Genomic DNA, 19,624 nt, shown 5'->3' with positions numbered 1-19,624 from the left:
GATACCATAGTTTAAAAACTGAGACCTTAGATGCACTTGAAACTATAACCTTTAGTCTTCTAAAAGTACATTCAATTCATTTTTGGAATTTGGAAAGAACACTTTAGAGAGAAAGCCATCAAGTCACTTCTGAGAATATAATGCTGGACTGTTAAGTGATGGACTGAGATGGTTATAGTAGAGGAAGTGTGAGGGGCAGTTTATGGGGCTCATTCCTGTGATCCATGCTTATGTGGATGTGAATATGTGCCTAATCATCTGCTCCACTGAGAGAGCCTCTAATTACAAAGAAGTTCTGGTGGGAAGCTTAGATGTGTGTGTTGTATGATGTGTGATAAAGCAAAACGCTACTTGCAGAGTGTAAGTGATGTGTGTGTCTGTGCCAACCACCTTTTCATTCTAATAGGATACTGGTGGGAGGTGCTGGCTACGCTGGCTTCCTTTACACTTCTGTTATTTCGTTTGGTTGTGCTTCAGTTGCTTTTCCAATAATGCTGTAGTAATTAGATAATACAGCTGGTGGTCCAAATTCCAGGCTCTAATTTTGTGTCTCATTTAAAATGGTGATCATGCTGCTCAATGATATATGGAAATATTTTTTAAGGGGAAAGCATTGTAGAGAAGTATGGGGTCAGTTAGACAGTTCAGTGGGTGAAGGTGCTTGCTGCTAAGCCTGATGATCTGAGTTCTATCCCTGGATCACACAGGGTGAAAGGAGACAACCCATAGGGCCCGCTAGATGGTTCAGTGGGTAGGAGTGCTTGCTACCAAGGTTGACAACCTGAGTTCAATCTCTGGGTCCCACATGGTGGAAGACAAGAAGCAACTCCCAGAAGTTGTCCTCTTGACCACCATATAAGTGTATGCACACACATACACAAATAAATAAGTGAACCAGAGAACTCACCTTCTGTAAGTTGTTCTCTGACCTCTGCTAAATTTCTTTTTACCACCCCTCCTGCCCCGTGACTCTTTTTGACATTTTCCAGCTGTTAAAAGGGGATGCTTTTCCTAATGTTGTAAGGCTAAACTCCAGACCTATACTATCCCTTATTAATTGAAAGATATTTGTCTTTGGAAAGCACTCTCCTAATTCTTTATATTCCTCTCCTGCTATTTTGACCCTGAAGATTTATCAAGTGCATCATTTAAGTTGCCATTGAGATGATTCTTGCTAGGCTTGGTGTGGGTACCAGCAGTGTCTGGTAAACATATAACTGGGCCAATGGGGAGAGAGTCTTTTACTTTCCTGTTAGAAACTTTTTTGTTCTCCTACTTTAGGATTGGATTGAGGGATTTTTGTGCAAAGTAATATAGTTCTCTCCATTATTTTAGAGCTAGTCTAGAAGAGTTTTGTGTGTACATTGGTAGGTTTGGATCTCATAAGCCCATGAGAGTGGGGAGGACAGGACAATTCCTGAGCAAAACCCTGGAGGCACAGAGACTGTTCGAGCTGCTGTTTCTTTAATTGGTTAGCATTGCATTATCTGCTCTTCGTTGGCTAATTTTCCTTTTTATCTGAAGATTCAGAGGCTAGATTCTGTCTTCTGTTCAGCTTAAAAGGACCACACGTGAGATGGTTTCTGCAGAGGTGGGATCAGTTTCTCTGAACAGAAGAGAGAAACAGCTTTTTTCCTTGTTCAGTCAGAAGGTTCTTGAAAAAGTTAGAAAAACGTTTGAAGGCTTGGCGGTGGGAAAGAATATGCAGAAGCCTGACATCTTGCAATCTTGAGCTTGTCTACAAAGGTGCTAAAAGAAAGTTGTTTTTACTGAAAGGTATCAGCCATAGTCAGGCTTGGTGGTGAGCATCTTTAACCCAGCACTAGGGAGGCAGAGGCAGGAGGATCTCTTTGAGCTCCATGACAGCCTGGTCTATAGAGCGAGTTTAGGACAGGGCTGTGTAGAGAGACCCTGTCTCAAAAACAAAGCAAAAGCTGTCAGCCAGGCAGCCTGCCTACCTGTTGATCCGTCTGCCTACCGGTGCCTTCCCTCCCTCACCCCTTGTTTCTTATTGTTGTTTGTTTCAGATAGGGTGTCTTGAACTCAACTATCTAAGAGGATGACTTTGAATTTCTGGTCCTCCTACCTGCACTTCCAAGTGCTGAGATTGTGCATGTACATTCCTTTACCTGGTCTATGCAGGGCTGGGGATTGAACCCAGGATTTTATGTATGCTAGACAAGCTTTCTCCCCATTTAGCAACATCTCTAGCCTCTTATGAGTTAGTTTCCGATGAGTATTAATTTAACATTTTATAGTTGATTAAATTATTCAGAAATCTTATAGTCTGATTTGTTAGGAGTCATAATCTCAGAGATGGAAAGATGGCTCAACAGTTAAGAACACTTTGTTTGTCTTGCACGAGGACTAGAGTTTGGTTCCCAGCGCCCACACGGTGACTTAACAACCATCCATAACTGCAGTTCCAGAGAGTTTGACACACTCTGCTAATCTCTGAGGGTTTCGGCACATACATGCAAGCAGAATATTCCATATACATAAAATAGATCTAATTTTTAAAAAGCAATCTGTGAGCAAAATGAGTGAGAAGGGCTGTAGGACTGGACACCTTTGGCCCTAGTTCAGAAGGGACATATTTGCCTTTCTAGCAAGAACTTCATTCTTGCACTTGCTTCTTAGTTCTTGTGTGCAAGCATGCTTTGCAGCTCCCACTTTTTTTTTCCTTAGCAAATTGTACTAACAGTTTTCTTTCTGAGTACTGGAGAGATAGCTCAGTGGTTAAGAGCACTGTCTTGTTCTTATAGAGGACCCGAGTTCATTTCCCAGCAATCATATGGTGGCTCTCAACCATCTATAATGAGATCTGGTGCCCTTTTCTGGTTTGCAGTCATACTCGCAGGCAGGCAGAACATTGTACACATGATAAATAAAATATCTTTGGGAAAAAATTTCTTTCTTTTCTATTTGGTTTTTCAAGACAGGGTTTCACTGTGTAGCCTGGGTGGCCTCAAACTCACTGAAATCTTCCTGCCTATGCTCCCTGAGTGCTGGGATTAAAGAGACATGCTGCTGCCTTCACCCAGCTAACAATGTTTTGTTTTTCTTTTTTAACATGTACTTACTGTTTCACAACGCAAATTACTCTGAGAGAATACGCAGAATTAGAAAATGCCGTCAGATAATGCACTGGTTTCCACATTGGTAGAATAATGATAGTTTTATGGGATAAGTGTTCTATAGACATAATGTTTTAAATCAAGAATATACATATCTCCCTTGGTCCTATAGTTTTAGAGTCCTGATGATGTTTTTATGACATCATTGTCATTACAAACTCAATATGGGAAACTCTTAGATAAGTTCAGTCCAAGTTCTTTCAAGAATATTCTCTGTTTTCACAGTAGGAGATAAATGATTATCGTGTTTTTTGATCAACAGATATTTGTAGAGCCTGCCCTTATAATTTAGAATATAAGGATAAAATAGATTCCGTGTAAAAATAATCATAGAAGCATTGTATGTTGTAGTGTTGCTGGTGACTTGAAATTAGTAGAATCTTGATATACCGTATGATAAAACATCTCTTTTAATTTTTTTGACATTAAAACAATGGGAACATACTCATCCAGGGTAGAACTTATAATACAGGGATCCACATACTTTTTCTTTAATGACAGCCACACCACACAGCCAGTATCTGAGGACTTTGTAGGCTCTCCACTCTCTGCTGCAGCTGCTTACCTTTGCAGATGGTAAGCCCCAGGTGATATATAAATGAATGAGCATGGCTGCATTCCAATAAAACTTTATTTATGTACATTGAAATTTGAATTTTGTGTAATTTCTAAATGTCAGAATATACTCATTTTTGGAGTTTTTTTTTTTCCCAACCACTTAAAACTGAAGAAACCATTTGAGGGCTTCTGCGCTCATCTACATACCTCATAGGTCACACCAGAAGAAGAAAGAAAAGGACAATAAGCTACTGGTTGCTGCTTCCTATGGCCTTTTATAACAGTAACTCTAAGTGTATTGAAACTAGTTTAATATGCAAGAGTTTTGGCTTTCTTCTTTTACCTTTGGTGGGGAGATGAGTAAACTTTACCTTCTATGTAAACATAGAAGGTAACATAGAAACATAGTATCTTCTATGTGAAATTTACATACCAGATTGACGAATGGGCTGAAGTGAAGTTAGAAAGACAGTTGGGATGTTTCCATTTGAAAATGGTTTTTGACTGGAATGACTGAGTTCTCTTGTATTTTTTTTTTCCTAGCGAAACTAGCAGTGTATGCAGCAGCAGCGACACAGGGCTTTTCACCAATGATGAAGGACGGCAAGGTAATCCTGGTAAAAGTTTAGAAGTGTTTTTAAAGACTTATTATTTTTTAATTTAAATTATGTGTATACATGTGTGTCTGAGTGTGGGTGTGTGCATGTAAGCGCAGTCACCGGGGAGCCCAGAAGAGGGTGCCAGGATCCCCTTAGAGCTGGAGTTACAGGTTGTGAGCTGTGTGATATGGGTGTTGGAAACCAAACACTGGTCCTTCCAAAGAGCAGTACACATTCTTAACTCTGAGCTTTTTCTCCAGTTCTGGCACAGTGGTCTTGGTTTCGGCTTTGGGACGTTGTCACAGTGATTGATTCACTGAGTGACTGTGAGTGACTGTTCAGTAACTGTGGAGTGACTGATTGATGGTGTGTGAGACCCACTTGGGGAACTTGTGGACAGTTCAGATTTCCTGAGCTGTTCGAAATCAGATGGGTTTGGAGTTGGTCCCTGGAGTCTGTAGTTTTTATAGGACCTGAAGTGATTCTTAAGGCTGGAACTTGTGAAAGTTTCTCTTACTTTTAACCAGTAATATTTCTCATGCATAATTCTTTTGGGAAGGATTGATATGTTCTTTTTACTGAGGAATAACATTTGCCTTAGTTAAGTTTGAATGCCTGAAGATTATGATAGAGTCATATGGATAAACCCTGTAGTGTCCTGGATTTAATAAGTGTCTTAAAAAGTCACCAAGTATCCCACTTAAATAAATGTGCATATTTTTTCCTGAAGGTACCCTGACTGAAAGCCTTTACCTGTGTGTGTGCATGCATGCACCTGTCGCCTTTTGATTTTGTTTGTTTTTAGATGTTTTTAAATTTTAGTATGTGAGTGTTTTGCCTGCATGTATGTAATGTGTACTATGTGTATACCTGGTAATCTCTTAGATCAGAAGAAAGACATTGAATCCCTGGAACTGGAGTTATGGATGGTCATGCGTCCCCATGTGGGTATTGGCAACTGACCCCAGGTCCTCTGCAAGAGCATCAAGTGCTCCAAACTAATAAGCATCTCTCCAGCCTCTGCTTTTTTAAAATCACCTATTGTGTTATGTGCTTTCCATTGAAGCATTCCACAGCTGGGGATTAATATTCTTAAATATTTATTTTTTTAAGTTTTGCGTATGTGTGTGTGCCTGAGTGTATGTATGTGCACCATGAGGGGGTCATGATCCTGAATGGATCAGAAAAGTCATAAGATCCCCCTGGAACTAGAATGATAGATGGTTGTGAGCTGCCGTGTAGGTGCTTGGAACCGAACCTAGGTACTGATCACAGTAAGTCATTCTAACACTGAGCCATCTTCTTGGCCCCAGGAATTATTTCTAACCATGGCCCCTTATACATTGCCTGGAATACAAGAGCCCCAATTAAGTTGATAAACCAAGCTAAGTGTAAGAGAGGGTGCAGTGAAGCCTTCAAACTAGACTACTCTGCGTAGACAAAAAGGTTTATTGGGGATCAAACAGCCGAGGCTGCCTCTAAGAGAGGGTGGCAGAGAGAAGCAAGATGACAGGATTTTTATCTGACAGTCTCACAAAACCTCTTCTACCTCAGCTAGTTCATTCATCCATAGAAATATCTATCTATTTGGTTTTGAGGCTTGATCTCTCTGCATAGTCCTGGTTGTCTTGGAACTAACTATGTAAACCAGGCTGTCCTCAAACTCACAAGAGATCTTCCTGCTTCTGCCTCCTGAGTGCTGGGATTAAAGAAGTGTGGCACCATGCCCAGCTACAAGTCCTTTTTTAAAAATTTTATTATTGAATCATGAGTGAATTCCCATTCTGCATTAATTCATTGTCAGAAAACATGATCTAATGAGTTTACCTGTTGCAGTCATGTCCTGAGAAATGCTTCTTGATGAGAATGGAATGAGCATGTCATAGTGCGTAGAAACCAGCCACATTTACCATTGCCTGAGTCCACCTGTGTCTCTGCCTGGTGAGGCACTCAGATTGTGCTCCCCAGACCTGCTCAGCTTCATGAGGGAACTTACTAGTATTTGGTTCACATCAGAAACGGTGGTAGATGGGGCCCAGCGGTCTGGATGTCACCTGACATGTTTCTTTCTTCCCGTCTGTTGTCATCTCCTCACTTCCCCAACATCCTGGTTTTGACAAGCCCCTCGGGTGCTTCTGTTACTTGGAGTTTGATAACTCCTGTTTCCAAGTCAACTGTTTGCAGTGAGACACCAGTATATACCAAAGAGCATCTTCTTTGGTACTTGGTGGTAATAGCTATTATTTGCAGAATACAGGTTCCATTGCCCATCTTGGGGATTTCCACATTAATTTTAAGTCGTTATTATTCTGTGTGTTAGTGGCTTCATGTGTTTGGCATGTGGAACCTGGTGTGTGTGTGTGTGTGTGTATGTGTGTTTGTGTGTACTCATATACATATACGTATGTTGGGGGTTGAAGGCCTTATGAACCTTAGATGCTGTTGTAATAGTTTACTTTATTCTTGTGGTTTGGAAAGGGGATGAGGTAGCAGATGTGAAGATGCCTCTTTCTTCCTGTCTTGTTGGCAGGAGTACACTCTAGTAGAAATTGTTATGGTAGGTAATTGGAAGTTCAAACCAGGAGGTTTGATATATGGGTTAGTTGGGACCTTACCATTAATGAGCAATGTGACCCTTTTGAAAAGTCTTAGGGAGCTTTATTGCTTGTTTCTCTGGTTAGTTTTTTCCTGGTAGTTTGGATTTCTAGTTCAAAATGATTTTCTGTTGTATCAGTGAGATAGCAACCAAAACAATGTGTGGGCATAATTTTTTTAAATTGAGCTATACATTTTTCCTCTCCCCTTCCTTCAGGCATAAATTCTTTACTGATCTATTATGGTAAAATATAAATATATAAAAATTCCCCAGTGATTAAAAACTATAATTTTTGAATTGAGAAACATTTATTGCTTTGAACTCTGTTTATCTAAATGATGGATAATGGTAAGGAAGGCAGTTTGTTTTTTATGGAAAACACTTGGCCTTTGTCGGGTTTTGGGTTCAAATTCTGTTCATTTGCTAACTTCACCTTGACTTCTGGGCATGAGTCGCCTCATTGTAAGTTAGAGCTGTTGGGTTTTCTGGAGAGAAAACACACTTTTGAGTTTCCCACATGGATTCTGAAGGACTGAAAGGCTAGATCTTAGATTTTACTACTTAAGTGGTGAAAAACAGTCCAGCATTCATGTGGAACTAGGTTGATGCCTTAGTTTTTATCTTAATGTGTGTCAAGACGGACTGGACAGGTGCTTTTGTGCTTTGGTTTATTTGACAGTATCATAACTATAGCATTAAGAAACCCTCCTGGCGTTTGAATTTTAACATGACAGCTCAGGACATGATCTGTTTCCTTTAGGGGATGATGAGCAAAGTGATTGGTTTTATGAAGGAGAATGTGTCCCCGGATTCACCGTTCATAACCTTCTGCCCAAGTGGGCTCCTGATCACTGCCCTGAAGTAGAAAGAATGGACTCTGGACTGGATAAACTCTCAGATCCCACATTCCTTTTACCTTCCCGGCCAGCTCAAAGAGGTGAGTTTGGAGAAAATGAAAGTCAAGGTCATGACTTTATGGTTCTCTTTGGGAAGACTCAGCATGCCCTGCTCAATCACTTGCATGCTTCTGACAGTGCATTGCTCTCTGAATTGTAGAGTTGGCTCAGGATTATAGAGGATTCAAGGGTGAGTCTCAAAGCTCAGAGTTCTCCCACTAAGTCAATCCATGTAGACTCTGGGGACACATTAGGAAGCCTGGCGTCAGTCACGTCACAGGAACATACCCTGCTCTAAAGCTGACACAATACTTCCTGAATGCTTGTTGGAAATTTGAAAGATCAGTTCTTACAAGGAGCGTTCACATGAAAGAAATTATGTCATTTTTAAGTGGATGGTTTTAAAATACTTCTTTAAATGTATTTGTTTTAATGATCCTATTATTGTGTACTTTGACACAAATGCGTGTCTGTTCCTTTGTTTCATTTCACTTTTTGGAATGTCTGGGCTGTTGCCTAAGATGTGTGACAATGAACAAGACTGTTTTATAATTTATTTAGCTCTGTAAGTGTAGGACTCTCAGGAAGTAGCAATCAACCATTTAGCCAGTTATCTGGTATTTGTTGATGTTTGTTGCTCTCAGTGGTACACCTGTGATCATACTGCTGAGGACAAAGATATGGGCACAGTAAGCCTTGTGAAGATGCTGAGGTAAGGGCTCCAGTGTGTTAGAACATCTGTGCATATGGATCTTGTATGTTCAACAACTGAGGCCCTTTTCTTTCCACAGGATACCATGCTCGTCTGAATCGGTTGCCAGGAGCTGCAGCTCGGTGCCTCAGGAAGGGGCGGAGAAGGCTGGCGGGGAAGGTGACAGATCTCATGGTTTCTCCAGTGCTGTGGGAAGGTGGTAGTCCCTATAGGATTTGCGTACCCTACTGACATTGAAGGCATCACAGGACTCTCTGGAGCTAATGAAACCAACTGAAATGTTCTGGGAGTTAAGAAGGGTGAATGAACGTTATGTGGGATTTGAATGGATACAAACATAAAAGATAAACACTTTATCCACATAAAAGTTCTGACCAAGCGCTTGCTGTTGCCTCTGTTGCGTATAGACCGTTGGTCTGATCTCTCTCTCTTCTGCACTTGTGATTAACTCTATATTATTGTATAAGTTTTGAAAATGTCTTTTGGTTTTTTTATAACTCCTGAATTCAGAAATGTATTTTTCTCCTAATTTGACTTTTTATTCTAGAATTGATTTAAAAGGAGAAAGCTAAACAACAACAAACAGAACCAAATGAGTACATCCACTCCCTTACACATCATATAGCACTAAGCCGGCTTTACAGTAGCCTAGGAGCTCTTCCCTGGCCCCCGGGGACATCTGCTGCTTCTTCAGTTCTGTCCTTGCCAGGGCCATTGGTTCCTCCTAACTGTTGCTTTAGCCCACAAGTAAGAAATGTGTGGCATTTCTTGCATCCAGGTAGCAGAATAGAGACTTGAACCTATGGTAACTTTATTCTTTTTAAACTAAATATATTTTATTTTTTAACTTTTTGGAGACAGGGTCTCCATATGAAGTCCAAACTGTCCTGGTACTTGCTTTGTGTCCCAGATTGGCCTTGAACTTGAAATTGTTCTGTCTAACTTCTTGAATCCTAGGATTATAGGCATGTACCTAGCTCTTGATTCAAATTGTATTCCAGAGACTGAGAAATAGGCTAAGGCAAAGATTCCCTAGCCAAGCAGGGAAGATGGAGTAAGGAAGAGTTTGTCAAACATTTAGAATGTCTGCTACAATGTTTGCCAAGCCATGTGTGTGGTTGTCGGTCACAATCATCTGGCTACTGCTTTGTATTGTATTCTACCCAGAGAGCTATTTTCTGAAGTTTTTGGCATGGGGTGGTCCAATGTCGCGTCTCTCTCGCCAGCAATGAAGACGCAACACCGGACTCTTCTTAACTGTGGTTTATTCAGGCCCTTAAAATAATCTTCTCATCCTTTCGTTACCTCTCGCAACCTCTTGCCCAGGGGTAAAGCCAGTCTACAGCTTAAATAACCTCTGGGTAGCCAACCCCAGCAAGCCACGTGGGAGACGCAGATAGGTCCAGAAACGCAGAAGCAAGCCAGATCTTAGCATTAGCCGTATATGGAGTTGTTACACATCTGAGAGCATTCACCGTTGGAAAGGTGGAAGGTGGGAATCAGCGCCACCTGTAAGGCATGGCATCACGCAGCTCTCTACAGTCCAAAACGTGAGGTTAATGACTTTGTGTGTGTTTACCTCAGAAGACAGTTTGCAGGGGTCACTTCTTGCCTTCAATCATGTGAATCCTGGGGATTGAACTCAGGTCAGCAGACTTGGTAGCAAGTGCCTTTACCTGCTGAGCTGTCTTTCCAGCCAGATTCTTATTTCTTACCTTTAAATTCCAATTCCAGTCTCTAACTAGAGAGGCATTTGATGACTAGAAGAATCCCACTATGTTCCTTTTGGCTTACTCCATGTATAGACCATGGACCAATACCCTTGTTGGACAGGGAGCTTCTGTGTAGATGGGGCTAAAGAAGGCAGAAGCTTGAGAGTAGACAGTGAGATTTTACTTTCCCCTTCTATTGATAGGTAAAGTAATGGTCTCCCCACCATCTGCTGCCTTTCTTTAAGCTCAACAAAGGAAGCACTTTCTGCTTCTGTGGATGTGAGTTAGTTTATCTTGAAGGCTGTCGTCAGTGTGCTTGAGAGGAATCTAGGGTTTATTGGACAGGAGCTAATGATCTCAAGTGAATAGGGTGAGATGTACTTTTTACATTCATCCCCATCACCTTAAAGGGAGAGCTGTCATTTCTAGCAGAGGTCATCGCTCTGTTCTCCATGCTCCTCTCTCCAGTCCCTCTCTTCTCTTTCTAAACTATGATCATAAATAATGAGTTTCATTTACAGCTCCTTGCCAGCGAGCTGCTAATTACACAAAGTACTGCTTGTAATTTACACAGTAATAAACTATAAATTTAAATATTATGGCATTTTAAGTTAATAATTTTTCTGCTATAACAAATAGCTCATTATTCACCCATCGTTTCCCTTGGCCTCTCTACAGTCTGTGTCTCTGATCTGGAGGCATAGCCGGAGAGGTGAAAAATACGAAGAATGTAATGTGTGACCTTCCCCTTAGCTCCACCCATGTTTAGAATCTGACCTCAGATTAATTTTTCTAAAGCTGTTGATTCTGTTTGAGGTGTGTTTCCTATTCAGGCTAACTCATACACATAGTTGAGTACAAATGCCAGGATACAGATGTGTTTGAGTAGCACCAACACTCATGCCTGTGACTTGTGTCCTCTCGCCTTAGCACTTCCTCTTGTGTGTGACTCTTGTTTCCGTGCAGGTTGCTGTGACAGATATCATTGAATGTGCTCATTAGGGGAGGGTGAGTGCCTTCTGCCACTCTCCAGTGGAGATGACTGGTTTGCTGTGGTATTCCTGGTATGCTTTCACACTGCAGTCCTGAGAGCCCTGGATTTAAGAATCAGTTTATACAGCCTTCTGCTTTTACTTTAAAATAATCTTCAAGGGACAGAACACAGTGATAATCTTTGTGATTTTTGTTTGTTGTGGTACTTTGTGGTGCTCACAGCCTCGTGCATGCTAGGCAAGCACTCTACCACTGAACTGTCCGTATCTAGCCAGGTTGCTTTTTTTGTTTATAGCACAAGTTCTTTAACACATGGACATGCATTCAGCAGATATTCAGTGAGGGTTCAGTCAGTATTTATTCTTGGTGCTTGTTGAGCCTCAGTTAAATAGTTCATGGAGCTTAGTGTGCTCTTCTGCTAAAAACTGGTCCTGTTGTTGAGTGTGGTGACACATACCTCCAATCTCAACACTCGGGAAGCTGGAGTAGGAGTTGGAGGCCAGCATTAGCTACACAGTGAAACCGTGTGCCTCATAAATAAATAAACAAATAAATAAATAAATGGTGTTGAATCTTCCAAAAAGGTTTTTCTACTTTTTTTATATTCTAGTACTCTAGAAAATATTATTACTCCATTATTATAATTATTATATTATTACTCCGGAAAGTATTACTATATTAAAATTGCATGCACATCTAAACAATAAACAGCAATACACATGTTAAAACATTACTTGGTATTATATTTATATTTCACTTATGTGTTAATTAAAAAATAAACGGCTGGAGAGAAATCTCAAGCTGGTGAAGTGCTAGCAGAGGACTTGAGTTTGTTCCCCAGAACCATGTGGGAAAAAACCTCAGGTGTCGTGACATGCTTGTAATCCCAGTACTGGGGAGGAGGAGGCAGGATCTGAGGCTCACTGACCAGACAGCCTAGTCTGCTTGGTCTCATTGTCTGCTTGGTCTCAAAACAATGTAGACAATTCCTGAACAATAGCACCTCAGATGGTCTTCTGGCTTCCATTCATGCACACACTTACGCCTGCCCACACGTGTACCAGCACACACACTTATATAAAACTAAATTTAAAATAGGAAAAGAATCCCATGTCCAACAAACAGCATTTATAATGGCTTTTTAAGTTGTTTTGAGTCAGCAGAAACTAGCTAGATAATAGATGATTCTTCTAAGATGGACTCACATTAAAAAAATTAGTTGCTGTTGGATTTTAAGATTGACACAACCTTATTGACTGGCATAGTTAGAAAAAAATTGAGCTTGGCGACAGCTGTGGTTTGATGACACTCTTGTTCTTATCATTTTAGGAGACCAGCCTAAGCAGTTTAGGAACCGAGAGGATAAGCCATGTCATCAGTGACCCTCGCCAGAAAGAGTAAGTGCCTACGTGCCTACTGGCTCTCCTAGCCTGGATCTTGGAGAAAGCGGTAGAGAAGGCTTTTATAAAGCAATCTTTCTATTAGACTTCAGAACCAAGAGGGGATCTTAAAGACTGGTGTTTCCTCACAGTTAAGATGGATGAAGTCAGGCTGGCAGGGTGGCTTGTGGCTGAAAGTGCTTTCCACCTGTCATTGTTTAATTCCCAAACCTACGCTGAGGTGGAAGGGAAGAACCACTCCACAGAGATGTCCTCTGACCCTCCCAAATGTGCTGTGGCACACACAATAATTAAAATTTTTTTAAGATGACTAAGGTCTTAAATCATGACAGTTATTTCTTCTTCCTTTCTAGAGTATTTTTATTTCTTTTTTTTTTTTTTACTTTGCTGCCTGTTATATTTCTAGGTGCTATGAGTCCACCACTAGATACAATATTTTAAATGCATTTTTCTCTCTTAATTTTTTTTAATGGTCATTCCAAATGTCTGATTGCTTCTGTTCTCCTTCAGACCTCTTTAAGGAGAACTATTTCTGTCCCTGTTATTATGGTGAATGCAGTCAGAAGCATGACTGTAGCTACACAGGAATCATTGGCCTTGCTTCGTCTCCTAAACGGTTGGCTTTGTTGTGTGCTTTGCCTTCCTGCGGGTCTTCCATGGCAAAAATTTGAATATCTGCTGAGTAAATGCATACATATTGGGGCTGGAGAAATGGCTCAGTGGGTCAAGCATAAGGACCAGAGTTGGGATCCCCAGCACCCACATGAAGAAGCAGGCAGATGTGTTAGGCCTGCTTGTAATACAGCACTTGAGAAGTAGATCCCATTGTAAGCTGGCCAGCAGGGAACTCTAGGTTCAGTGAGAGACCTTGCCTCAATAAATGAAGTGGAGAGTAAGGCAGGAAGACATCAGCCATTAACTTTTGACCTCCACACACATGTGCTCCTGTGAACTTACACTCCTGCCTTCACACATACACACATACAACTACACATGTAAGCATAAGTGCCCCATATTTGTATATGTTAAAGAACTTGTATAATTTATTCCTTAATCATTATGGTCAGTGCCCAAGGGCAGTCCTGTACATATCTAACCTCTTTTTCTCACTGCACAGCTGAGATAAGGCTGTAGTCTTAGTTGACTGTCCCTTGTCTGCCTTCTCCACTGAAGAGAGAAATCAGGAGACGTCGTTCACACCTAGCTGGTGTCCTTCTCCTTCAGCTGCTTCCCTCCCAGTTCCTTCTTTGTTTTCACTTGAGTATCCCACCTTTTACCTTCTTCCCTCATACTTTTCCTATCACTTCTTTCATTGTTTTCTTTCCTGTTATTCTCTCTTTAGTTTCTGGTTACCATCAGCTGGGAAAAGAGAACGAAAGCAGGTAAGATAACTTTTTTGGGTCATCTTTTATCATTCAGTTTCCTTTTCTTTAGAAAGAATAAAGCATTGGCTTCTGATTTTCCTCCCATTTCTGCTTGTGCACATGAGGTGAGTAAGATCACTTCCCAATCACTCTTGACTTTTTTGAGAGCTGTGTTCCAGACTGCCCTTGCTCACCTGTAAGAACTGTGGCCAGTTAGATTAGATTAGATTCAGCTGCATTTGTCAGCTTCTTAGTAGTAACACACTACTGGTTTTATTTCCATTTTTTCCTAAGGTTTATTTGTACTTATGTGTCCATGTGGGTTTGTGTACATGTAAGCTCAGGTGCCTTCAGAGGCCAGAGGGCGTCCGATCTTCTGGAGCTGGAGTTACAGACAGTTGGGAGCTGCCTAACATGAGTGCTAATGAGAACCGAACTCGAGTCTTCTGGAAGAGTAGTGTTTGCTCTTAACCCTTGAGCCCATTCCTTTAGTTTTGAACTTTGATTAAAAAGGTAAAGAGAATCTCATGTCTCTGGTTTAGTTTGCCGTGCGAATCCTGTGCTGTGACATCTGAGCACAGGATGAAGAGGTTGAGTTCCTTCTGGGGAAGTGATCACGGCCTTAGAGCCTTTTCCTCTTAGTCTTTTCCTTGGCTCTCCTTTGTGGATGCCTTGGTTTACTCAGACCTTGAGTGGGTCCATGATTTAAAAGTGACTTACGGTCATTTTTGTTAGGTTTATAGATGTTTGAAACCCTTTTAGCGTAGAGGTGAGGGTAGTTCTGAGCTGTGAAATTGATGGAAACTGATGGACAAAATTTCTCAGGCTTCCTCTTGCCCTTTCGTTGACTGGTTGGTTATTTTGGACTACTTAGCATTTTATTATGTTACACAGTTTATATTTGCAAAGTTCTTTGGGAAGTTTTTGTTTCACAATTAACAAGAACAGTAGAAGATAAAACCAGTGTGTGTTTATGAGATGATTTTAGTTTATGTATTTTAAGTTATTTATTAACAAATGTGTATTAGAAAAAAATGTAACTATGTCAGACTTACCTTGTGGAAACAAGATAAAGCTGAGACTAAGAAATTGGTGTAAAGAAAATTCTGCATAAACAGTAGTGCAGGTGGTAGGTAGATAAAGAAAGGGTCATGAGGTGGCATGCAGGAGATTTGGGGACTGTTAAACTAGAGTGGGGATTGTATTTGCTTCAGAGCATGCAAAGGCAGGACTTATGCCCATCATTTGCTCCACATCTCTTATGTATAAGTGAGGAACAATGCATCATGGGTTTCTGCTGTTTTCCTGAAGTTGCAAAGCTGTGTGTACTAGCTAAATTTCTGGTTTTGTTTTTTTTGTGTGTTTGTTTGTTTGTTTGTTTTTAACTATGTTTGAAGTTAACCACTCAAGTTCTTTCAGACTTAAGTCATTAAGGTACCCATTTTTCTAAGGACTGTTTATTGCAGGAAAAGTACAAAGAAGGCTAGCAAATATAAAGCGAGGTGCTTTGTACACAGTACCCTGTTTGATCTTCAGCCTCCTGTTTGGCTTTGGAATTCTGGTGCTAAGGATGGTATGCTAACATATGCACTGCACTCTCACCCTCTCAGTCACCTTTTAGGGTCAATAGATGAGAAACTAAAATTACTTTATGACCTGAAAACAGTACCTGAGTTAGCAGTGCCAGTAACCCATAAGACAGGTAAGATGGCCAGTTATACACCCTCGAGAGGAGGCTAGCAAAGTTCAGAGGTGATGCAACTTCTAAACATAAGCAAATCAGTGTGGTTCAGTTAGCTCGGCATTCCAACTCTAGGCGCCTTCTGTTTGCACTGTACTTACACTGGGTGCTGGGGTGTCCTTGGAAGAGCAATGTCATGTTAGTCCTCTTGGGAAAAGGCTGATAGTGGATAATCACTAGGTGTAAGTTCCTGGACTGTCCATTAAGAAGTATTGTATTTTGCCATTTAAGTGATTATTGCTTAAAAGTTTGTTTGATAAGAAATAGTTTTGTCTGTAATATGCTGGGACATCATGGACATAAGGTTAGACATGTACAGCTTTATTGAATGATATCGGTGCTTATGGTAGAAGGGTTGGACATAGTCAAAGAGAGCATGTAGGCTGCTCTTTGGAAATCAGGTCTCTTTCAGTGAAGCCATACTAAAACAGCCTGATTTATCCCCACAGTTTAATCCTCTCTCCCCACTTTACTCCCTGGATGTTCTTGCTGACTCTTCTCATCGAAGGTGTTCCCCTGCACACTGCTCTGCCAGGTAATTGACTCCCAGTAGCGATTATTTTCTTTTAGAAAATGTTGTGTTCCTGTTCTTAACCCTGAGATTATATAGTATATGTGCACAGGATCTGATTTGATCCTTCAGAGGTGAGTTGATGTTTCACAGATGCAGAAACAGGCTGAGGGTGGAGGAACTTATATGTCTTCTGGCCCATATTTTGCATTATTTCTGCCTCTAAAAGCCCATCTTCAAAGAACATTATTAATGTCTCTTGCCATGACCTGCAAAGCCCTGCATAATCTGATTTCTGCCAACATGGCCGGCTTCCTTTCATACAGTTCCGTCCATTCTCTGAGCGGAAAGATTAACAGTACTAGGGAGCTTCATTTTCTTCTTTAAAAATGGCAGCCTTTCCTGCCTTGGACCTTTGCTCTCGTTCTCATTGTCTGGAAACCTCTTTGAACCCCTGGATAACTAAGGGGTCATCTGCAACACCATCTGGTTACTTTGTTTCTTCCCTAATTCTTACCATTGTCTGTAGTGAATATGTGAACTAATTTATTTAAAATTCTACCCCTACTCCATTGTCTTCTCTAGGATGCAGAAACCTTGACTAATTCCCTGATAAATCTCAGCATGTGCACCTGGCACTTGTTAGGTTTTCTGTATGTATATATCACATTTCCCATTATGGATTCTCTTAATTCAGGTGACAAGGAAGTGGGTATGGTTTGATGATAGCATTTCTTAGTAGTGTTATTGTGCATAGAACAGCTAACAATCTGGACCAAAGAACTCTTGCTATTTTTAATAGCATGAAAAATTTCATTCCCAAGGTTCTGATGTGTTTTGTTTTGTTTTGTTTTCTGAGACAGGCTCCCACTTCCACTGTGTACCTCTGACTGTCCTGGAACTATGTAGACCAGGCTGGCACCGAACTCACAAATCTTCCTGCCTCTGCCTCACAAGTGCTGGGATTAAAGGATGTGGCACTGTACTCAGCTTCTAATGCTTTTTTATTAGTCAGCTCTTAAGTAAGTGAGCTCATACACTTGTACTGTAGCTGCACAAAAAGTAGCTGTTCCTTGGACATAGATACAAAGAGTTAGGATAATGAGCCCCGATGCATAACCTACTGCTAGATCTTTCTGCTAAGAAAGTAGTATTTTGAGAAGAAAAACCTTTTGAGAAGAGAGGCCATTGTAAATAGTGTTGCTAAGAATGTGGAATTGGGAGGTGGTACAAACTTCCACTGTAGGCCCTTACTCCAGTATCATGCTATGTGTTAATCATTCATTCATTCATTCATTCAGCATTTGCTGACTCCCTACTGTGTGCAAGGCTTTTTGTTTAGAACTGAAGCTCTCAAGAGAAAGTCAGGTATGGAAACTGACAGCTATGATAAAAGCTTTCCCCCAAAACACAGGCGGGGCTCCTAATGCAGGCCCATGGGAGGTTTTTTAGATTGCAGTCCAAAGAACATGCCTCTGTTTTGTCTTGATAATAAAGTAGTAGTTATGCATGTTCTTTGGGAAGACAAATGAGGAGCACCACATAAATCCAGCGCACAGAGTGAATCCCTCTGCTCTCCTTCCTCCATATCTGCTACCTGAACTGTACTTAGGGCAACATCAGCGTTTCTCTCTTCTTCCATTAGAAGCCCTCCTGTGGCCAGTACCCAGAACTCGATTCATGATACTTACGCACCCTGTTATTCTGTCTTTATTGTTGCTCTCTTGACTGGTGGCATGTATGGCTGGCCCTGGAAACATTAAGAAAACTTCTAGTGCCCACAGCTCAGGGGAGTGCTGCTGTTGTTTTGAACTCTTGCTAGAAGCAAAAGAGAGAGGATGGTGGTGATTACCAGTTGTCTTTGTCTTGTCTTTAGGTAGCAGTCATAAATTAGTAGGCTGGATGCAGGTTGTTTGAAGTTGGGGAAAAATGTTTGAGTTAGCATTCATTTTTTATCCTGAAAATTTTTCTTTGTTTTAAATTGTGTATCTTTGTTTGGCCTAGTACCACAAGTGTGCACATTCTTTGTGTGTTGTTTGTATACTCTCTCCTTCACAGTTTGTACCTAGTGAAAAACACAAGAAGATTTGTAAGGCGCTACTCTATGGAATGAGCAGAGCAGGTTTCAGAAAATATGAGTGAGAGACACTGAGATCTTAGGGATAGCTCTCAACCCTTTAGAGTGATGGGGTCCCCATGCAGCAGGGTGTCACTGGAGCAGGGCCTGCCTAACTTTACTTTGGGGCACGTGTACAGTGGGTTCTGGAACCACGTGTTTTAAGAAGAGTGGACCATTTAGCAAAAGCATTGCATCGAGAAGAGGTGTAAGGAGCAGTGTGCTGGAGAGGAGGCAGCTGAGTGACTGCATTAGAAAGTGTTTCGAATGGAGATTTTATCTTTTCCTTGTTCCGTTTTATTTGTAGTAAGAAGAAATGTCTTTCAAAGCATCTGGGCAGCACTGGGAATTTTACACCCATCATTAGAACGATTTGTGCGCGTGTGTGGTGACTGTGTTATCATTAGTGGTATAATTTTATTTTGCAAAGAGAGAAGTGTTTCCTGTTTTATCACAGCTTTCCCTGAGGAGGGCTGCTGTATTAATTTGCTGTATTGCCTCCTGGCTGTTCCCAGGCTGTTTTTCCTCTTCATCATGGAATTTTTAATGGCCCTCATGCCTCTTGGGAAGCATGTGAGGAAGAGTTCCTCAGGGAGTGCTTCCCTTTTTTCACATGCCTATAATTACTCTCCTTTAAGAGCACAAAGAGTCTGATAATCATGCCTGGGCTCTGAAGGGTGCCTCCTGTCAGGGATCTGAGCTGAGTTTCTTCCTTGCTGGACAGTGTCGGCTGCACTCTCTTCGCCTTCAGCATCCGTACATGGCCACCTCAAAACCATACAGTTTGGAATTCAGAATAAGCTGAGGCCACAGGGGTGTGGTGAGTTACCTCAAGTATTGTAGTTTAGCATTTCACTATAAGCAAATAAATAATGAGACCTAATTTAAAGTAACACTGTATGAATGTGTCATTTGGCAGGTGAAAGGGGCAGGAGGGAGATTTTTGTGATTGTTATACCATTCATTAAATTTGTAGGTTCTCTCTAGAAATACTTCAGTTTGGTGGTAGTTTTCAACCCTGACTACTTGGGAGTCATCTGAGAAGCCTTAAGAAATGTATTCATAGGCACTAAGGGAGAGGCTTAATTGATAAAGTACTTGCTATACAAGCGCTGAGACCTGAGTTTGATCTCTAGCACTCATTTTTTCTCTTCCTTTCCTTTCTCTTCTTTATTTTCTTCTTTTTTTTCTTTCTTTCTTTTTTTTTAAGCTAGGCACCACAGTATGCATCTATAATTTCAGCACTGGGAAGGCAGAGACAAGAGGATTTCTGGGGTTTTCTAATCAGA

The 19,624-nt window shown here is 41.0% G+C and overlaps 1 protein-coding gene across 9 annotated transcripts in view; it reads left to right on the top strand.

The window, feature by feature from the left end:
• Gpatch2l (G-patch domain containing 2 like) overlaps positions 1 to 19,624 on the top strand; it is a 57,136-nt gene that overhangs the window by 12,294 nt on the left and 25,218 nt on the right. For 3 of the 9 annotated variants that reach the window (XM_085697356.2, XM_048449255.3, XM_085697358.2), the window contains exons 3-8: positions 4,239 to 4,303; positions 7,651 to 7,827; positions 8,578 to 8,657; positions 12,533 to 12,600; positions 14,038 to 14,092; positions 16,158 to 16,243. In XM_085697356.2, the coding sequence (XP_085553482.1) occupies positions 4,239 to 4,303; positions 7,651 to 7,827; positions 8,578 to 8,657; positions 12,533 to 12,600; positions 14,038 to 14,092; positions 16,158 to 16,243 (531 nt within the window). Of the gene's footprint in view, positions 1 to 4,238; positions 4,304 to 7,650; positions 7,828 to 8,577; positions 8,658 to 12,532; positions 12,601 to 13,945; positions 13,986 to 14,037; positions 14,093 to 16,157; positions 16,244 to 19,624 lie in introns of all 9 variants that reach the window. The other 6 variants (XM_085697357.2, XM_085697352.2, XM_085697354.2 and 3 more) reach the window with 4 other exon arrangements.

Source organism: Myodes glareolus, chromosome 11, assembly GCF_982192425.1.
Source record: "Myodes glareolus chromosome 11, mMyoGla1.1, whole genome shotgun sequence".
Lineage (NCBI taxonomy): Eukaryota > Metazoa > Chordata > Mammalia > Rodentia > Cricetidae > Myodes > Myodes glareolus.
Note: the sequence above shows the minus strand (reverse complement) of the source record. Positions and strands in the feature narration are given on the sequence as shown.